Source organism: Acipenser ruthenus, chromosome 33 (genome assembly GCF_902713425.1).
Source record: "Acipenser ruthenus chromosome 33, fAciRut3.2 maternal haplotype, whole genome shotgun sequence".
In the NCBI taxonomy this organism is placed as follows: domain Eukaryota; kingdom Metazoa; phylum Chordata; class Actinopteri; order Acipenseriformes; family Acipenseridae; genus Acipenser; species Acipenser ruthenus.
In genome coordinates, this window is record NC_081221.1 from 6,524,781 (window position 1) to 6,547,341 (window position 22,561).

Genomic DNA, 22,561 nt, shown 5'->3' on the forward strand with positions numbered 1-22,561 from the left:
ATACAAAAAAGCACACACAAATTCAAAGGAACACAACTAATACAAACAGGTTAATCAAATTACAAAAACTATTTAGGAGCACCGGACAAAACAAAAATATCTCTAGCTACACAGACGTCATTTTCTTGGTTTAAACTCCTTTAGAGATATCAAATCAGTTCTTCCTGAAGTTTATTCCAAAACAACAGAGCACAAAAACTGAACCAAATTCTGTATGAACTTTAGGAACTGTGAAACTTAGAAGAGCCTGAGATTTAAGATTATAAGTACTAAAGCAGTAATTAACAATTTATTACGGCAATTTGGGATTTTTACAAGGATAGCAAAGAATTATGTACCAGTGTTTCAATCCTTAGAAGATAAAGATGTCAGACCAGCCAAACTATATCAATCACAAAGATGAATAAAATATAACTGGTATTAGAAGTCCACCAGGAAGTCTCCATAACCAGCTAGATTTAGCACAAACAGGGTAGTTGCAACATAAAGTGAATAGTACATGTTCCGTGCCTACATGTGTAAAGATATTTAATTAAAGCAATAACACGTGCACTGCAAGGCCCTGATTCGGTGCCCTGTTTAAAGCCAGGCATTCAGTAGCTCTTCAGCTGCTATGTGTTTGCCTGCCTAGTAATATATTTATTTGTTATGTGATCTAAGTAAAGGCAGGCTGTTCAGTTAATTATGTTATCGTGACATGCATACTGAGGCAAGTCCCTGGGTGCTTAGGACTTAATGAGTCTGTGCATACTGTAAAAAAAGCCAGTCAAGCCCAGTTAAATCAGTTACTTGCAGGCCTTCTCCTCTTGAAGCATCCATTAGCATGGATATTAGGGCTGTGCTGATATTCATACTTCTACTCATAATTGCTGTTAAGAAGTATTTATTGGCAGGTATTAAATTCATTAATTAATTAATGTTTTAATTTCAAAACAAGAAAAGCTGCCTTCTCTCACCTTTACAATTGCGTACCAATCATTGGCAATTGACTTCCGCATTGAGGGTTTTAAAAGCGGATTGGACGCTAATTTTCCCCTCATGTGCACTGACATTTTTACTGATGTACTGCAGGACTGAGATTTATACCTCTTTGGGATTTATAATGTTTACCTACACTGTACATTACCATGTTTTCACATTATTACACTTTGCTATGCTTTAACTAGGGTTACAGTATATGTGTGTGTGTGTGTGTATTTGTTATTGATGCATACAGTAAGTATATATGTCTATTATCTTTACTGTACATGTCTATTTCCTCTAATAGTTGTACATTTATGTTTTTGCTTAGATTATTATTTTCCATGCTTACTAACTATTTAAAAAATAATAATAATAAAAAATGCTTCTGAAAAGTCCTACTTTGGATTTTTTAAAGTGATGTTGCAGCCTGTGCACCCTTGATAAACTTATCCATCCCACTTTAGAAAATCAGAAGGAGTCATCTTTTCAGAAGCAATCCTGTAAAAGTATTTATTTCTACCTAGCATAATCTTATAGTCTTACATTGTTTCATATTTATTTATTGATTGCATTTATATTTTTTGGGCAGCAGTGTGGAGTAGTGGTTAGGGCTCTGGACTCTTGACCGGAGGGTTGTGGGTTCAATCCCCAGTGAGGGACACTGCTGTTGTACCCTTGAGCAAGGTACTTTACCTAGACTGCTCCAGTAAAAACCCAACTGTATAAATGGTTACTTGTATGTAAAAATAATGTGATATCTTGTAACAATTGTAAATCGCCCTGGATAAGGCCGTCTGCTAAGAAATAAATAATACAAAAGTATCGCAAAGCACTGTATAGTACACAGCAGAAAAAAAGAACAAACCACAATAATCTTATCCATTGGTGCTAATCTATTCAGGGCCTTCTTAAATCTTAAAATCAATTCTATACTGCACAGGGAGCCAGTGTAAAGAGTCCAAATTCTAGTGGCCAGAAAATAAGTGCAGTACAATTACAACAATTCTAGATAAAACAAAGTCATGCATTAGTCTCTCTGCATCAGATGCAGAAAAAATTGGTCTAAGTTTGGCTATCTTTCTCAAATGGTAAAAATATACTTTAGTAAATTCCCTAATATGAGTTGCAAATGATAGCTCAGGATCAAAGATGACCCCCAAACTCTTAATTTCTAGTTTAAGTTTTGGTGAGAGACTGCAAGGGTCAAGATCATGTAATCCCACATTTCCTTTTAGTTGGTTCTGTGATATCACTAGCATAATCTCTGTTTTATCTGAATTCAACATTAGAAAATCGGTTGTAAAACAGGTAAAACAACCACATTTCCTCTGTCACGTCTCTCACGTCACATAAGATTACTTGCAGTTTGGGTCGGGAAACCCCAAGCTTTAGCCCAGTATCACAGACAACAGACAATAGAAAGAAGGAAATGATACCTGGTTCAGGTACCTAGGGTGGGAAATGAACTGTTGCATCAGATATTAACCAGGGCTCCGACAGGCTTGCTGATATCTGCAAGGCTTGCGCATAATCAAAGTACACATTGGGAGTTTCCTTTATTCATATGTTCAAATGTAAGATGCATCCACAGCATTATTCGGATTAGAGGTAAGCAGTTATTCAAGATGTTAACTAGGAATATTTGTAGTATTGTAAGGAAATGCAGTCGAAAAAACAAAACAGACTGATAAATGGGTGCTCTATATAAAAAAAACTGAACAATAGATACTTGAGGGTTTTTTTTTAATTATAGTAATACAGCTGGTAAATGGAAAAAATGTCATCAACAGCTAATACTGAACTTTTGTTCATATTGCAGACAAAAAGAGAGGGCATAACAGGCAGTTAGAATGCATCTCAGGTGCTTTGTTCTCAGTCCAGGGGGGAGGGAACACGATTGCATAATGCGGTGAATGGTAATGTTAGCTGGGAAAACAAACATTTAAATGTAAGTAATTTGAGAAACGGAATACTTTTGATTTTGAGAGGTGTAGAACCATCAATACAATGAATCCTAGCAAGATGTCAAGCAGGTTTCTAATGGGTCTCTGGGAAAAGAACAGAACCTACCGGGTGAAGACAACGGCAAAACTGAAACAAGACTAAAATATAGAAACATAGCAGGCTGATAAGGCTAAAAATACTGATGAATAATAGGAGTACAAGTACAATTAAATGAAATCCAGCAGTTTTAAAGTTTTTTTTTGTTTTGTTTTCCTTTTGCTACTCAGTAAAAATAGCTACTAAGGTTATTCGTACTGCCCCTCCCCATAACTCAATAACCTGAATGTCATATTGTATGTGCAAACCTTTACCCCAGTAAATGTGTCTATTGCAGATTACCTTTCTTTTCATATGCATACCTATGCATATTTATATATTTATAATGCTTTACTTTGGTTAACCGTGATTTTTACAATGCTTTGCAAAGGGTATTTGTGTTTTACCTTGCTCACCTTAGCTTTACCATGAATTCTTGTCATTTTATAAGTGGGAATTATAGTTATGTGGCTGAAAATGTGGTTGAGGCTGTATGCAACATAATGTTGTATTAATGCAAGATATGCAAGGAGCTAGTTTGCTGATAAGTTTTTCTTATTATTTTAAAACTTCAGCTACTATGGAAATTAAACTCTACTGTGCCAGTGAAGGACAAGTAGTTGCTTTCAAATGCCGGATCATGTTCAGAGATGTATTTTTGTGTAATGTTAGTCTCAAGGAAGCCCTGGGGCAAGTTTTAAATCTGAATAATATTCTAAATAATAGCCTACACTGATGCAGTTGATTTGTTTAGACTAATTGTTCATCCAACCCTGCATTATGAAAAGTATTAAATGAGTGTGCAAAATGACATTTTATTTCATTATTATTTAGGATTGTCTTTTCCAACAGGAAAAGTGCTCCCAAATGAGAAATAAAAACTCTGATGTTTTATTTGTGACTTGTGCTATGAATAGGATTATGTTGTTTTTTAATTGTTGTAGAATTGCAACTGTGTAGCTAATGAGGATTGAGAGTACATAACAACTAAAAAGGTGAAGGGAAATTGACAAAGTGAAGAAGCGTGTTTCTGGAGGAATAGCCTATTAAAGCTTTCTCTGTATTGCTCTTGGTTGATGCCCAACAGGTTTTATATACTATATTTCTTCAGTTTGTGTTGATTCTGAAGCTTGTTTTCATACAAGATGACATCCAATTTAGGATAACAGATTTGCATTTGCTAAGGTCACTCAGAGAAAAAAAGGGATTAAGAGGTTACTGTAGAGAAGCATACCTGCCAATATGTGGTAAGAAGAAACTGGTACAGTACAGCAGCCCATCCAACAAGTGCAGGGTTTCTTTGTAATTCCCTGTACTGGCGGCCATTTGAGACTAGTTGTAAATTGCATAAACTGATTAACACAGTGTGAACAACTGAACACAATCCCCAGTATATAACAGACTTATGTGAACAGCATTGGTGTGTTGCTTTTTTTTTAAAGCACCCTAATTCATGTAAAAGGCAGAACTAATATATTTGGTGCCACTGTATGGAAATTATTTCTTGGCATCTTATGTGATATGTACTAAGAGATGACAAAGAGACCAAGACATAATAGATTCATAAAGTTAGTTTTCCTTATGTCAGCTGCAGGGCATGTGTTATATAAAGATAATATGCCACTGATATAATCATAATGATGGTCCAGTTGTCATTGCCTAATCGGAATAATTCGGGATTTCAGTTTAAATGGGATACAACTCTGGGAGACGGTTCTTCTCAATGCTATTTATGTCGTTTAATTGGGACATCACTTAGTTTAATTGTGATACAGTATTTTCAAAAGCTTCTCAGAGCAAGACAGGTCATGTAGCACAGTGCAGTGAGAATGTGATTACAATGTGACTTGTGTAAATTACGTAAACCACACTGAACTCTTGAAGAAGGAGGACTCTCCTGTGGTTTCTCAGGCTGCTGCTGCAAAGGAAGTTGCCATGTCAACATCGCAGGTGTCTCGCCTTATGATAAGATGTGATTTCATTCTTTTTCATTTCATGTAGAAATAAAAAACAGCGACTTGATTTTGTTTAGGAATAAAAAAAAAAATGACTTTAACATTTAACCATAATGTGATGTGATTTCATTCATTTTCATTAAGAAACAAAAAAGTGTGACAAAGATCGTCTCAACTGCCTCTCGTTTAATTGGAACAGCTGCTTATTTGGGATATTTTTCCTTCTCCTGAGGGGTCCCGATAAAGCGGCACCGACTGTATTTTTATGCTTGTGGTTACATACAGTACAAGATATTAGAAAGGTGTGTTTGTGACCTTGACAGAGATCGAATGATTCGTGGTGTTAGATCTCCCTCCCGACCTGCGAGGCAGCTGCATAAAGGGAACAGAATACCCTGCACTAAATGGCACAACAGTTTATTCCCAGGGTTAGGTGGAAGTCGGCCATCTAGAAAGGGGGCAAAGCTACGGTATACAAACTCAATGACCCGGACGGGAAATGGTGTGGCATCTGCGGATTGGAGGAGCGGATGCACTTGTTGACCAAGGGGTCATGCGTAACATTATAAAAAGGGGATGTAGTGATATGATCTGTTCCTTTGTGAATGGCTACGTTAAATAACCTGAAGGAGAACCTGTGCTGTGAAACATGAGAGTTTTGTTTGTTTTTGTTTGTCGTTAATAATACTGTTTGTAATTATTTGGACGGCTAACATGATCCGGAGCTGTTGCCAAAGGCCAGCACTAAACCCGTATCAACAACACTGCACTTTTCTTGACACTAAAGAACTGTATTCACCATGAGCACTAAAGCACGCACTGTGAACTGGTGTTTGTGTTTGTGTATGTGTTACGTGTGGGTGAACTGAAACTTGACTTATTATTTTGCCGCAAACCCGCGGATTATAAATAAGAAATACACACCGCTGTATTGCTTCATTAACATTGTTATTGCTTACTGCTGTTAGCCATCAGGCATTGGATTATACAATTAAACCTTCATTGCACCTGGATTATTATTGTTTGTCTGATTTATTGATCACCTCTACCTGCACACTGTTAACCACTTTGCCACATTCACAGCATTGCTGTCTCAAAGCAACCATTTACTGTAATTTGAACTAAATTATTAAAAGCTTAATAAAACAACTAGGTATTATGATGTGATTTAAAGAGCAGTGTGAATTCTGAATTTCAATGGGAGCCACTGAAGATTGGTAAAAACTTCCCTAGGAGTTGACCATGTCTGGGTTCACTTATAAAAGTTTACCACTGTATTTTTGCAGTTTTACCATGCTTTTCCTATGGCTATACAATGCATTTGCCATAGTTTACCCTGATTTTCCATGCTTAATAATATGCTTTATCGTACCTCGCTACTTACTGTAGCAAGTGCATGTTTTTTACTTGCCTTTTGCACTCTTCCAGGATCGTTGTCTGCTGTTTTCCAGTGTAAAATCAATTATCAACACAGGTAATTTGGTTCAAACTGCATAATTCTGGGTCCCACATACTTCCCTTCAATTATTTGACCATACATTACACTATTATTTATTATTTATTTATTATTTATTTCTTAGCAGACACCCTTATCCAGGGCTACTTACTGTCATAAACAAAAATACATTTCAAGAATCACAGTACAAGTAATAATACAATTAGGAGCAAGATAAAAATACAATGACTTTGGTCCTAGCAAGTACAAGTATAAGGGAAGGGACAAGGGCCTTGCATTGATCAGTACTTCTTACGAAGTCAGTTAAGTCAGTCGAATGAAATCGAGCGACAGGAAGCAAACCACAGTTCGCAGGATATCAGCACCCCTGTCATAGACGGGAGGAGGACTTGCATGGACACAGTTAGTGATGAACCTAATGATCCTTGTGAACCCGGTCAGACAAACCAGCAAAAGAGAGAAAAGAACCTCAACGGGCACAAGCCTGGAGTTAAATGGCCAAGAGCTTGTGAGAAAACTGTATGGGACACAGTAAACACAGATCTCTGCTTTGCATTGGAAAGGTTAAGTGGAACAGTTGAAAAGAAGCTGGATAAATTTGGGGACATCATCTACGCATATGGAAGTGAGAGGAGTTGAAAAAAGGAAGGAAAAAGTACAAACTATTCCTGGAAAGTCTAGACGGCAGCAGGAGATTGAACGCTTAGTTAGAGAAAGGAGACAGCTGAGGAAGCAGTGGAGAAGAGCAGAACAAAGTCAGAAGGAGGGACTCAATCTCTTACAAAGAGTCATAAAAGTGAAGTTTGCAACATTGTGCAGAGCTGAGCACCTACGGAAACACTACAAAAAGAAGGAGCGTGCGAGAATTAACTTTTATAAAGACCCATTCAAATTTGTAAAGAAGTTATTCACCGGTGAGAAGAATGGCACACTAAAAGCATCTAAGTTTGAGCTGGAGAGATATTTGGAGGAAACACATACAGATTCAAAGAGGCAGGAGCCTATGTCAAGTCCTTCAGACATCCCACCTATCAATCCACCAGAATAACAAATGGAGGACTGTGCACCTAAGTGGAAAGAAGTAGAGCAAGCTGTGAAAAAAGCAAGGGCTTCATCATCTCCAGGGCCTAATGGAGTTCTGTACAAGAGTGGAAATTGATGAAAGTGGCATGGGAAAAACAGGTTGTACCAAGAGCATGGCACCGAGCAGGTGGAGTCATTATACCTAAGTCAGTTTTGCCCTGTTTCCCTATTAAACGTAGAAGGCAAGATTTTCTTCAGCCTTATTGCTCAGAGATTGTCAACTTACCTATTAAAGAACTGCTTCATTGACGCTTCAATACAAAAAGCGGGCATTCCAGGTTTCCCAGGATGCTTAGAACACATCAATGTGATCTGGCAACAAATTCAATCAGCTAAAAAGGAGAGAAAGGAGCTCCATGTGACATTCCTGGATTTGCATAAGGTTCAGTGCCACATGAACTTCTTTGGGCAGCATTTGATTTTTTCAGTGTACCGATGACAATAACAAATTTAGTGAAAGCCTACTTTGGAGATTTGCAGTTTAGTTTTTCAACTTCAGAATTCAGCACTACATGACAATGCCTAGAAGTTGGAATAATGGCAAGATGCACCATTTCTCCACTGGCTTTTACCATGGCAATGGAAGTAATCATTAGGGCATCAAAATGGGTAGTGGGAGGAGAGCACTTGGCTTCTGGAATGCGACTACCACCAATTCGAGCATACATTGATGACATGACAACCATGACTACAACAGTAGCCTGCACTAATCGGTTATTGGGCAAATTAACCAATAACATTGAATGGGCACGAATGCAATTCAAGTCCACTAAATCAAGGAGCATCTCTATAATTAAAGGTAAAATAGTAGATAAAACGTTCTTTATTAATGGTGAGGCAATACCAACAGTGTCTGAAAAGCCAGTAAAGAGTCTTGGGAGATGGTACAACGGGGATCTAAAGGACACAGTTCGTGTGGGAGAAGTTAGACAACAAGCAGTGGAAGGGTTGAAGAGCATAGACAGCAGTGCTCTACCAGGCAAACTAAAACTCTGGTGCTTTCAGTTTGGTCTACTGCCGAGGTTGCTGTGGCCACTGACTGTATATGAGGTTTCTTTGATAGCAGTAGAGAAGCTGGAAGCTTTAATCAGTTCATACATCAGGAAATGGTTGGGAGTTCAACGCTGCCTCAGCAGAGTGGAACTTTATGGTAAAGGAATACTGCAGCTACCAGTCTCCACTCTAACTGAGGAGTTTAAGTGCGCCAAGGTCAGACTGGAAATGACATTAGTAGAGTCACGCGACAAATGCGTAAGGGAGGCAGCAGAAAACTGGAAGAAAGTGGGTGGCAAAGAAAGCTGTGGAGGATGCAAAGGCTGCCCTTCGAATTGGTAATATCATGGGGCAAGTTCAGCATGGAAGAGGGGGTCTTGGTCTCAGTTCAGCTCCTCCTACATGGCACAAGGCAGCCCCAGCTCAACGGAGGAAGCTGGTAGTCAACGAGGTGCAAAAGCAGGAGGAGAGGATGAGGTGCATAAAGGCCATTTCCCAGGCCAAGCAGGGAGAATGGATGAGATGGGAGAGTGTGGAACAACGCAAGATTGGCTGGCAAGACCTATGGACAATGGAACAGAGCAGGATCAGTTTCCTCATCAGGTCAACATATGATATTCTCCCATCACCACAGAACCTAAACCTCTGGGTAGGAGAGGATCCCTCATGTCCTTTGTGTTCATCACCTGCAACATTAAGGCACATTTTGACAGGATGTAAGGTGGCCAAGGACGGTTTACTTGGCGCCATGACCAGGTGCTGCGATGTTTGGACTTAGCATTGGAAGACAAGTGTAACATGACCAATAAGTTGCCACCTGTTCCATCAAAACATTACACACAAAAGACAACATTCCTTCGCCAAGGAGAGCAACCACCAAGAAAAGGTGTTAAAACCAATCCTCGCCCATGACAACTGGAAGCTGCTAGAGACTGGAAAATGCTGGCAGATGTTGGTCAACGGCTAATTTTTCCACCTGAGATTGCCACCACTAACCTTCGACCAGATATTGTCTTGTGGTCTGGATCAGCACGCCTTGTTCACCTGGTAGAGTTAACAGTGCCATGGGAGGATGCTGTAGATGAGCCGTATGAGAGGAAGAAACTGCGGTATGCTCAACTAGCCACTGAAGCGGAACAGCGAGGATGGAGAGTCCGGGTTTACCCAGTGGAGGTGGGTTGTCGAGGATTTGTGGCACACTCTACAACCCGGTTTCTCAGAGATGTTGGATTCAGTGGCCAAGAGTTGCGTCGCAGAGTGAAGAACTTATCTGAAGTAGCAGAGAGGAGCAGCAACTGGCTGTGGTTGAGATGGAAAGATTCTGGCTGGGGATCTCAAGCACAATAAAAAGAAAGAAATGCTGATGTACGGGTAAGTAAGCTGGGCTGAGTTGAGTTGGGGATGGAGGGGGGTGATGCTGGGACGCCAGAATCACCGTCGAGCCCTCTTGAGGTGTCGTGGGCTAGTCGATGAAACACCGAGGATGAAAGGTGCCCACTTGAAGACCCCAGAGATGTACTTAGCTCAATCCAGACAGTTGTCTTGCTGATGCGCTGGGGAGACCACACTGTGGTTGATCCCCGGAGCCTTCATCGCAGCCGCTGTGTGTGCTGATGCGTTAGGGAGGCAATAAGCTGATCCCTGGAGCCTGCATTACACTTCAGCCATCAACACCAGACAGAAGGATATCTACATCATCATATGGAAGGAAGCGCAAATGGATGCAGACACAAATGGATCACATTTGTTTACTGTAAAGCTGCATCTTAGTTGGTGCTTATCTTGGCGAGAGCCGAGTTCAAATCAGCATGAAGTTTTAACATCTACTCTCGTAATAACTAAATACCATTCAATAACGGAGCAGATAACAGTGTCAGTGATAGTTACATCAGGATATAATTAAATACAAAATACTACAGATTAAATAACACTTGTGACAGATTACAGTACTCTAAAGTACAGGATTAAATGCAGTAAAATAGGGGGCAGATAAGAGCAAGTAAAGCACATTTAAGGAAGAGTGATAAGTGTCCAGAAGGAAAAAAAAAAAAACATCCTCCCCCCCAGCTCAGACCCATCGGAGCATTTCCCTGCTTTGTCCCGGCCCTGTGCCAATTGCAAAATTGAAAGGTTGTAAACTCAAGAACCATTTGTGACCCGTGCATACCTGTCCTTGTTCTGTTGCTCCCAAGTCAGAGGTGCATGATCTGTAACCAACTTAAATCTTCTCCCCAGTAAATAATACTTGAGTGCCTCCAGCGCCCATTTTACTAGTAGGCACTCCTTTTCAACCATTGCATATTTTGTTTCTTGGGGGTTTCATTTCTGCCCAATATATAGTAGCGGGTGTTCCTCTCCTCCGTATTCCTGCGAGAGTACTGCTCCTAACCCCATCTCACATACGTCAGTTTGTAAAACAAACGTCCTAGAGAAATCGGGTTATTACACAATACCTCCTTTAGGGACTAATTCTTCTTCCTTTGTCCATTTCACCATTACTTGTCCCCTAGTCCGTCAAAGGGGTCGCTACTGTCGCAAAGTTCGGTATAAACCTGTGGTAATACCCGGCTAATCCGACAAACGCTTTAACCTAGTTTTTTTTAATGATTGGTCGTGGCCAATCCTGGATAGCCTCTACTTTTGTGACTTGGCGTTTCACCAAACCCCTCCCAAACGAATACCCCAGGTATTTGGCTTCCTCCAGGCCAATGGCACACTTACTGGAGTTTGCTGTCAGACCCGCTGCTCTAATGGAGTCTAGGACTGCTGTACCCTGTTTAGATGGGATGTCCAGTCCCTGCTATGGATGATCACGTCATCCAGGAAGGCCGCTGCAGACTCCGATGGGTTCGCAGTATCCGGTCCATCATGCGCTGGAAGGTGGCTGGTGCACCATGGAGACCAAAAGGTTACACTGTATATTGAAATAACCCATCTGGGGTAGAAAAGGCAGTTTATTCCCTTGCTTGCTTAACGGTACCTGTCAACTCTCTTGTTAGGTCTAGGGCAGCCAGGTATCGAGCGGTTCCCAATCTATCAATAAGTTTGTCTACCCTTGTGTGACAGGTGGCTTGCAGTGTGCAGTTGTAGTTGGTGCAGTGCTCACGAATAACACATACAGGAAAGTTCAATAAAACAGCTCCTTTATTTGGCTGGGTTGCGTGTCAACAACACTTTAATAATAAGCATGGGAGCTACACAGCAATGTGTATCGTTCCGTGCAAAACCAGGGTTTCAGTCCCGAAACAATAAGACACTAATAACTAACACACAACACAGACACGGTCACTTCTCCAGATAGTGAGTGCTCTTGTGCAGGTGTGGTGAAAGACAACAGTTCGTGAAACAGTAGTGCTCAGTAGTGTAGTCCGGGTTTGGTGCTGGCTTGTATTGACAGCTCTTGGTTAGGGTTTAGCTGTCTAACAATGAAATGACAAAACAGTTAGAACAACAAAACAAACAAAACACGAAATACTACTATACGGGTCCTTTCGGTAATCACATCAAAGGAACAGATTACATTGTCACATCCGCTATTATACCTTCAGTCAAGCCCCTGCGATAGCTACTTCAATCACGTCTCCTCCAATCCATGACTGACACTTTGTGTACCGCATTAGGGCGATGACTTCTGGCATTGTGACTCCGCCCCCTTCCTGGATGGCCAGCTTCGGACTAACCCTGGAATGAACTGCCAAACCATCCGGTCCGGGGCACACTGTTCCTGCTTCACATGACTAGGATTAATTCGTTCTCTGTCACACCTTGGCATAGGATAGGCGACAAACTTTGAAATAGCGTTCAGTTTTCTACAATCATTGCAAAACCTGAGACTTCCATCAGGTTAATGGGCCCGCCCCTTTTTTCTCTGAACCGCCTTGGTCCTACCAACATCTCGCTGTCATTCCAAACCTTGAGTAAGTTAACGTGGTTTATTTGTTCAGGCTTCCTTTTACCTGGTTGATACACCTCATAATTAACCTCCCCAACTTTTTCAATTATTGCATATGGTCCTTGCCAGGATGCCAAGAGCTTGCTCTCGATGGTGGATACTAAAACCAGAACCCTGTCCCCCAGTTGGAATACTCTCAGCACTGCTGACTGGTTGTATATATCCAATTGTGAAATCTTTGTGTGCAGAGCTCTGTGATTACTCCATAGTGAGCTAAAATTTTAGTTTTTAGCTGGCTGTAATATGCAGCATGGCTTGCTTCCAGATCAAAGTATGCTTTTTGGGCTTCCCCACTTAAAAATGGAACAATCAGCCCCGCCCACTAGTCTGGCAGCCAGCCTACTCTTTTGCTGGATCGTTCGATACGCCTCCACATCGTCTTCAGCTGTCATGTTCTGAAGGTAGTTGCTGGCTTGTACCTGTCAAGGAGCTGGCCTGTCGACGGCCGGAGATTACAGCCTCTTCCCAAGTTCCCGGAATTCAAGTTTAATTTATTTGGCTTGGGCAAAGAGGAGCTGGTTGATTTCTTGCTGCACGGCCAGCATTTTATTTGTTTGCTCCTGCTGCACCCGGTTGGCCTCTTGTTGGACTGTCATCGTGTGCACTAAAGCTACAGGGAAATGTTGTTTATTTTCCCCCTCTGGTACCTATGAGAACTACATTGGGTACAAACTGCGCATAATTCTGGGTCCCTGTCACAAAGACGGCCGGAGTGGGTGGCGTCAGACCAGAAGCAGGAAATAAACAGACAGAGGTGTGGTTTGGTGAAGCTGAGCGAATGCTTTCGCTCAGCATTTAATAAACAGAACAGAAAATAAAAGGTTGGAACACAAAACAGGACACGGCACTATACGCCAAAATAAAAAGACAAACAAAAACGGACCAAACACACAAAACACGGTGAGCTTCTTTTAACGATTATTACTATGATTCTCTTTACCTCCGTCTCCAATCCCGTTCTCCACTCACCGAACACCCAACCCCGAGTGAAAGAAACGTGCATCTATATATACTGTTGTGCTGGGATTCAATTACTAATTAATTATTCACTTGAATCCCAGCACGTGAATTAATTCTGTGCAACCCCGTGCTCACATATTATTACATACTTTAAATGCACGTGAAGTGATAGTGCAATCCCGTGCCTAAATATAATTATACAATTTTAACTCACACGTGAAACACAGACCCGTTTATATCCCGTGTACCAATGACTATACACCAACATTTACACATCCAACACGCAACACACAAATGCACACAGGGGTGGAGCACATTGCCACAGTCCCACATACTTCCCTTCAATTATTTGACCATACGTTACACTACATTACCTATGCTTTACTTTCTTTCACAATGTTTGTTATGCTTTTACTGCGGTACATTTGTCTAAGAGTTATAACAGGGAATAAGAACAAGACATAAGGTCAGGTGTAATTTTAAAATATATATATTTTTTTGACCATCATTACACTACATACTTTTATAATGTCACCTTAAGAAAAAAAAATGTTGTTCTGTCTTGGACTTTCTTTCTTTTATGGTATAAAGTCATTTATACCATAAAAGAAAGAGCTGTTGAATGTTGAAATTGATTCCTTTTATTGGACAAACTGAGGTTGAAAGTAAAGCTTCAAGACCACATTGGTAATTTCTTCAGGGATAAAAAGGGAATTGGAGATTCTTCTAATTTATAATCAGATATTTGAAAATCAGTTCAATGGGTGAGAATGGTTTTTGTGCACATTTATCTGCACTAAAAGCTATATAATACAGCATTACATAATGTACTCAATTTTGTATTTACTTCTGTATTGTTATTCCTCATGTTAAAGATGTTGACCTATTAAGTTTCTGAGTGTTACATACACTTCAGTCTTAAGAACATGAGAAAGTTTACAAACGAGAGGAGGCCATTCAGCCCATCTTGCTCGTTTGGTTGTTAGTAGCTTATTGATCCCAGAATCTCATCAAGCAGCTTCTTGAAGGCACCCAGGGTGTCAGCTTCAACAACATTACTGGGGAGTTGGTTCCAGACCCTCACAATTCTCTGTGTAAAAAAGTGCCTCCTATTTTCTGTTCTGAATGCCCCTTTATCTAATCTCCATTTGTGACCCCTGGTCCTTCTTTCTTTTTTCAGGTCAAAAAAGTCCCCTGGGTCGACATTGTCTATACCTTTTAGGATTTAGAATGTTTGAATCAGATCGCCGCGTAGTCTTCTTTGTTCAAGACTGAATAGATTCAATTCTTTTAGCCTGTCTGCATACGGCATGCCTTTTAAACCCGGGATAATTCTGGTTGCTCTTCTTTGCACTCTTTCTTATGAGCATCCTTTATTCTCTACAGTATGTGTCCATAACTTTGAGGTTCTACTGTATTGTAATAACAGGTTCTTGCTCTAGGGTTTGATAGAATGACACATGGACTCTAGTCTTATACAAGACAATACAAAGTGAGATAACATGCACTTGATGACTTCAATTCATTCATTTCAGACTTGCTGAGAAGCAGGCAGAGAGAGGGATCCCCCTTAGTGCAGAATGAGAAGATGGCATGCCTGCTCCCTCCAACAGGCCCTGATGCCTTCCGACGCTTCACTCCAGAGTCTCTTGCCGAGATCGAGAAGCAGATCATTAAAGAGAAAGCTGAAAAGGAAAGGAAATCACATGTAGAGGCCGTGGAAGAGGAGGAAGCCAAGCCGAGCGGCAACCTTGAAGCCGGCAAACCCCTGCCCTTCATATATGGTGATCCACCTCCAGAAATTATTGCAGATCCAATAGAGGACTTGGATCCCTTTTACAGCGCAAAAAAAGTTGGTGAACATGAAACATTTTTTTTTGTTGTTACTGTTGCATAAAAATATAATTAAATGCAATTGTCCCAGTTACAGAAAGTGGCAGTCACTACATTCTCCCAGTCAAAAGTGCTTTACAAATCATGCATTTAGTTTTATGGTACTGTACTAAATTACCATTCACATACTTATGGAACACACTTTCGTCAGAACTACTAATTGACACAATTGGTTTCTACAATTCAAATTACATTTTACTTTAAGAATTAATACTGACAGACAGAGAATCACATTTTTTTGGCAGTAATGAATATTGGCCATAACAGTGTAAGTTCCAGATTTGTAATTCCCTCACATTATTGCAAGCTAATTGCAAGCAAATTCCATAATGATAAAACAACTATTGCCTATTAAACTTGGGTTTCAATAAATTCCAGCTTAGCCCGTTTTTGTTTTGCCACCAGATATGTGCTACAGTGCAAACATGCATGCATCTCAAAAATTGTAAAGATGCATTTAGTCCACTTTTCAGTTTGATCTCAAATTCAGCCTCTCATCCACATAACAATACACTAGGATACATTATGCAAACTGACTACCTGTAGTCTGGGACTGAATTGTAGGAATGAGAGGATCTTTATTGGGAAGCTTACATCCCACACAACATGTATTTACTTATGGGACAACAGTAGCCACAGCAGTAATGTTGCCAATATTTGTAATGTGTAAATGGTGTTTTGTGTTTTGCAGACTTTCATAGTCATTAGTAAAGGGAAGACAATCTACAGGTTTAATGCTGAGTCCGCCTGTTACCTGCTGAGCCCTTTCAATCCAATCCGGAGAGGAGCCATCAAAATTCTTATACATTCATATCCTTTTTGATATCTGTATTGGATCTATTAGAATTGGCGTATTAAAGCATGCAACGGTACTGTATTACTTAAGACCATACAGCTTTTAGTGTAGTCATTCTCTAATCATTTAAATTTTAAAAGTAGTTTTACAGTGTATGTACCATTACAATATTTGGTAGTAACATAAATAGGATAGATTTCCAATTTTTCCACTCACTTCTGTTTCTTGGAATACTGAAAGAACAAAGCACAACAGTCACAGATAGTGAATGTGATACGTATACCATAGTTTCAACTTATTATTGATTCACAAATCTCGGTTGTGCTTTTTAAAATAACAAAACATTTTGTATTTATTTTCCTATTGGAAAAGTAGATTTAGTACAGTAAACATGTTTCATTGAATTGTGTTTATTTGAAATCATGTTTTAAATCTTCTGAATCAGGACACATGTATCTATAAAATTATGGTTAGGGTATATCATTTTTAACAATTTTAAAAGTTTGGTTTGAAAAACAATGCTTTTTAACAATTGCATAGAACACATCTATCCATTTTTTTCAGCTCAATGTTGCAGTGCTTAATGTTACACATAAGTATAATAGTGAGGTGATTGCTTTCCCTTTTTGGGTTCTTTCCTTGACTCTATTTTACATTGTTCAGTTTGATCATCATGGTAACCATTTTAACAAACTGTGTGTTCATGGCAATGAGTGACCCTCCCTCCTGGAGTAAAAATGTAGAGTAAGTTATAAAATTATATTTCCTGTTATTTTTATTGTCCTCTGTGGTTTGCAGTGGGGAGGCACCATTTGAATCAGGCATTTTAAATGGGGTTGTAAAACACGGGTATAAATTAATTAAAAATGAATCAAAATAAAGTCTTGATTATCATTTCATGATTGAAAATGTAAGTTTTAAGATTTGTATTGCCTAGTTTTTTTTAATTGACATATTTAGATTTGTTTAGATAGCAACTCTACCCATACGGAACAAAAATATATTTTTAATATATAATAAGAAATGTATGAATCTTATATTTTCCCAACGTCATTCTTGAATTAAATAGAATATATTAAATATATTATCATCAAGATATTGTATACATACACCAAAATTGGCCCCTTTTCTAGATATGAAAAATATGAGATATATAGTAAATATATTTATTTTTAAAATAAAGTAAATATATTGAGAAATATAAGATTCATATGAGAAAATACATGTATACATTTATAATATTTAATTTAATATATGTATTTGTATATGGCACATACTTAAAAACAAACAATATTGTAGACAAGCAGGATACTTAAAATCACCTTTATGGCTTAATAAAAGAAGCAACACAGCTCTTTTTAAAACAGAGGTGTTTATTTGCCAAGATCAGTGACTCATCTATCACTAACACAAACACATGCGCACAGGCAGCTCCCCACTCTTACGGTTGCACACACCTCTCAGGGTGATTTTCACAGAGTAATAACAAATCACAGAACTACTCCCAAATGAACAATAAACATGTAAAACAATAACTTGAACAATTATCACAAAAACAGTAATATATATATATGAATGGTCTCCTCTCGTTTGTAAACTTTCTTATGTTCTTATATTCTTAAGTACCTTGCTCAAGGGTACAGCAGCAGCGTCCCCCACCTGGGATTGAACCCACGACCCTCTGGTCAAGAGTCCAGAGCCCAAACCACTACTCCACACTACTGCCCTGAGTATATTTTAAATATAATTTAATCTGTGAGCCATATATTTATTTTATATGTTGAAAATATATGGTAAGGTTAGAAATATATTATTTATATATTTAACATGTTTCCCATTCATAAAAATATATATTTAAAATATATTTTCTTTCCACATGGGTGTGCTGAGCTAAACAGCTGTAGAATTATGAATTATTATACAAGTGTTGAGTTCTTGCATTGAATAACGTTTTCGTTTACCGGATTTCTTTTTGGAATCTACTTACATGTTAATATTTGCTTAATGTGTTTTGCATAATCATGTATTTTAGATTTTATTTAATAATAAGCAACTTACAGTATAATCTACTTTTGAAACCAGGTACTTTGTGTGTTTATGTGTATGTATGTATGTGTGTTTGTTTCTTATTGCTTTTCTAATGTCTCGTTTTCAGGTATGTTTTTACAGGCATTTATACCTTTGAAGCACTCGTCAAGATTTTAGCAAGAGGGTTCTGTATTGGTAATTTTACATTCCTACAAGATCCATGGAACTGGCTTGATTTCTGTGTTATTAGTATGGCGTAAGTAGATTTTGTACACTGTGACATATAGGATGTATTATAATGGTGACTATAAGTGAAGCTGACTCAGGAGTTGAGCAATAGCCTGGCACAATAAACATTAAAAACATAAAGAAAGTGTTAAGACTACAAACAATATGCCTGTTTTGCCATGGAACTCATTCCAGTACTGCACAGTAACTTACTTGCTGTACATGTAAAGCTTCTAATCTCTTTCACAAGTGATATCAAGTTGGCTGGCAATAAGTTTCATAACTATTAAATGTGAGCGATATGAGAGTGCAATAAAAATGAGTATTACCAGGCACTTGTCCCTATTTGACATCTATTATATTATGTTTGGTACATTTCAATGCGGGGCAGTAAGCAGATAGAGCCATTAACAGCACTGGGTTTGACTGTATTGTGCAGTGCTGATCCCCCTTGTGGTAAAGAGTCCAGCTTATTGATTATACTTGGTGTAGGGTTACTACTGTACCAGCAACCAAACAGAAAACCTGACTGAGCGTCCAGGATTATGGCGGCACTCTCAATTTACAGACACCAGCCTGTATTTCTTCAGTGCCATTCTGAGTCTGGAGCTCTGAGGTTTGTGTGCAATTGGAGTCCTCCCCAGTGACCTCCCAGTGCTGCGTTGTGGTTCAAATTAATTTTAAAAAGTGCCTGAGAAACAAAGAGTGACTGGCTTTTTAAGATATTTGCAATATCATTTTGTAGTTTATTTGATTTCCGGTACATGATGTTAAATAAATTACGTTCATATAGGTTTTTTTTTTTAAATTATGTCTCAATCATAAAATTGTAGGTGATGCAAAACTTTTGACCATATCTGTACTGTATGTAAGATTTAGCTCTGTGCTATTTTTAAATACAGAATATAAATAATACAGCAGGATGCCCCAGATATATATTTTCCCCACATGTTCTTATGTTAAAGATAAATAGGTATTTTAAATGGCAACATAACTGTGTTAAGAAATGAACATATTTAGAAATCATTGTAGGTAGAAGAATTTACTCATCAAAGCCCTTATAGAAGTTTACCACAGAAAATCAGCATGGAAATGTTGCAGTTGTATTTACAATAGTTTACTGTGGTTTGCCATGTTGTTTAATCCTATCTGGGTTATAAAATACTTCTAGATGCCTTATTAAAATGTATTACGCTTCACTACGCATAACTACACATTTCCCACATATACATGAATGAATATAATTTCATAACATAGGTACTTAACATATGTATTAAAAGTATGGTAAATCAACCAACTGATATTCTTCATATTTCATTTCAAAGGAAGATGTGTAAATTCCAGTTCTGTCTAAATACACGGCACCCTTTACCTTTTTATTAAGGGCTCACCAGGCTGTTAAACACGCAGAGCCTCACAGCTCTACTCTGTGATGTAACCTGATACACAAATTCCCCTATCCTTGCTGTATGACCAAGAGTGTAGAAGGGGGCAAAAGGAATCTGGAACTGATTTGCATGCCTGAGAAATGACTTCATCACCTGTCAAGAATTTAAAGTTGCAGTGTTCCACATTCTTGAACAGTTTTACATTAAAATTAATGTAAAACATTAAAACAGTTATGTAATGTGACATTTAGATATACACTATTTAGTATACAGCTATCACTTTTTTCACACTAGGTGGCTGGCGGGTTCATTTCTTCTCCCATTTATTCTGTTTAGTCTGTGTTAAACTATATCTTCAGTATTTAATTATAATTATAAATTTAATTTTGTATAATGTATTGAAAACATATACGGAAGTAATGACTTAATTCTTAATTCAGTAGTATTACTTTGACGCTTTTTTTTGTAAACCACTTATATAAATCTTCATTGTCTGTAAATCACTTTGCTTTTTTATTTCCAGGTATCTCACTGAGTTTGTTGATTTGGGCAATATTTCTGCACTCAGGACTTTCCGTGTACTACGAGCACTTAAAACAATCACTGTTATTCCTGGTAGGTGACATTTAAATAAGTACATATCCAGGTATATTTCAATGTAAAGTGATGGATGCACTGTAGTCATTGAGGTGTAGAAATGCATTTTCCTTGCCTCCGTAACAAGTTTCCTGCTGTCTTCATCTATTAGTCCAGCATCTTTTTCGCAAGTTCCCCCTATTTATTTTTGGTTCCAGACTGCCACCTCACTGTAGATTCACTTCCTGGTATTAGAATACACCCATGCTGCAAAGTGAGTGTGAAGTTCAGGAAGAGTCCTAATACACAGGCTGTATTTGATTATGCAAACGTTTAAAACTTTTGTAACAGGCTAATTTAGCAGTGTGACAAACCAGAAACCAGGCACACCATGAGCCTGTCCTTTTGCATAGTGGTCTTAACCACTGCAGGGATGGTTATAGTTAACTTCATTGAATAGACAAGGGTTACAATCCATTAAGGTAGTCCATCTCATCCTTACAATCCTCCCCTTTAGTACAGTGATCGACTGCAGTCACAGCACCAGTGAAATAGACTGTGTGCAAACTGACGTCTAAAGCTAAGCTAACCTGTGGTTATAAAGCTTCTAACGTTATCTCACTGACACAGAACAGAATGTGTAAATGCACCATACAACACTGTTCTGTACACTAACTGGAGAGGTAGTTTGCGGTGAAAAGGTTGAGCAAGCACCCAGGTAATTCAGTGCAGGACGTGAATCTATAGCCTGGTGGCAGGAGAGAGAGAGAAGAGCAGTTTATCTTTAAAATAATTATGCCAAAAAAAAACACTTTATGATATATGTTTTGGTACAGATTTTAATAAATGCAGAAATAAAACTCCTTTCCAACAAACTATAAAGACCTGCTCTAAATAAAGACACTTCGCCGTCACGCCATTTCACTTTCCCCTGTGCTATTTTACCCAGTACAAATTCATTTTAGGTAAAATCTCTGGATTTGATTAATTGAGTTTCTTCTCATTCAACAGGTTTGAAAACCATTGTGGGTGCTCTGATTCAGTCAGTGAAGAAGCTTGCAGATGTGATGATTCTCACTGTGTTCTGTCTCAGTGTTTTTGCTCTCATTGGTCTTCAGTTGTTCATGGGTAACCTAAGACAAAAGTGTGTCAAATGGCCCCCACCTATCAACGATACCTGGGTTGACGACAGCTACATTGTAGGAAATGATTCCTTTGGAACTTTAGCCGCGAGTTACAATAACACAGATAATAGTCCTGTTAGTGACTTCGACTGGAATGAATACATCAACAATAACGGTAAATGATAGGATAGTATTTTGGCAGGGTGTATCAAAAAAATGCATTTCACTATGATGCCTAGAGAATAAATCTGTCACTTAACTATAACATGCAACAGTCTAAAATGGTTGTATCTATAAAGCACACTTGTAAATGCTTGGGGCCTTATCAATATACTGTATTCATCCACTTACTACATACAATAACAAGACAGTGAAATGCAGTCTTCTGAAAATCAGGTTTATAAGTAAAAAAAATAAATCTAGAAAACTGGCCTTCATTGAAAATAATTATTGAATGTTTGTTGTGCAGGCCATTTTTGTACTATAGCTTTGTTCTTAAAACTTGGCTAATTCAATTGGAAATCTTATTCCAGGATTGATACCAGACTAGTATGCTATTCCAGGATTGATACCAGACTAGTATGCTATTCCAGGATTCATCGCCCACCCCTATGTATTTCCAGTATTGGTTTAAGGATTGTGTTCTAATCTCATTATTCTTTTTGTTTGTTCTGATCTCTAAGAGAACTTCTATTTTCTTGAGGGATCTCTTGACGCACTTCTCTGTGGAAACAGCTCAGATGCTGGGTAGGTCATAATAATACTGCTACATGTAAATAATTTGCAGTTGAACACAGTATTCCAAAAAATTAGCAGTAGAAAGTAAGCATTGGGTTGATTGGCAGCATGTCTGTTGTCCATAAGTGCTCTCCCACTCTACTGGCTCTCGTTCACTAGCTCATCTCAGTCTATAGAAGCATGCTGAAATTCAGGAAGATCCATCTGCCTTTACTATATTTTGCTTCTTCAACAAGGAGGACATACGATATTGACTGATTATTTATCCATGTCTCAACAGATAACAACATTTTGTGTTGTGTGTGGTTTTAGATGCCCTAGTTCTCACATAAAGGGACTCTAAAAATGGACCACTAATTTACCACTGTAAAACATGATGGACAATTAA

The 22,561-nt window shown here is 38.6% G+C and overlaps 2 protein-coding genes across 2 annotated transcripts in view; both read left to right on the forward strand.

The window, feature by feature from the left end:
* Window positions 1–16,118, forward strand: part of LOC131704946 (sodium channel protein type 4 subunit alpha B-like) — a 28,174-nt gene extending 12,056 nt beyond the window's left edge. Inside the window, exons 3-4 of the mRNA XM_059006584.1 lie at window positions 14,938–15,254; window positions 15,987–16,118. Coding sequence (XP_058862567.1) covers window positions 14,991–15,254; window positions 15,987–16,118 — 396 coding nt within the window. The 5' untranslated portion in view covers window positions 14,938–14,990. The remainder of the gene's footprint in view (window positions 1–14,937; window positions 15,255–15,986) is intronic.
* Window positions 16,119–16,749: 631 nt separating this feature from the next.
* Window positions 16,750–22,561, forward strand: part of LOC117433405 (sodium channel protein type 1 subunit alpha-like) — a gene marked incomplete at its 5' end in the record, with an annotated part of 50,149 nt that continues 44,337 nt past the window's right edge. Inside the window, 5 exons of the mRNA XM_034055636.3 lie at window positions 16,750–16,835; window positions 18,247–18,375; window positions 20,259–20,350; window positions 21,323–21,610; window positions 22,119–22,182. Of these exons, the coding sequence (XP_033911527.3) occupies window positions 16,750–16,835; window positions 18,247–18,375; window positions 20,259–20,350; window positions 21,323–21,610; window positions 22,119–22,182 (659 nt within the window). The remainder of the gene's footprint in view (window positions 16,836–18,246; window positions 18,376–20,258; window positions 20,351–21,322; window positions 21,611–22,118; window positions 22,183–22,561) is intronic.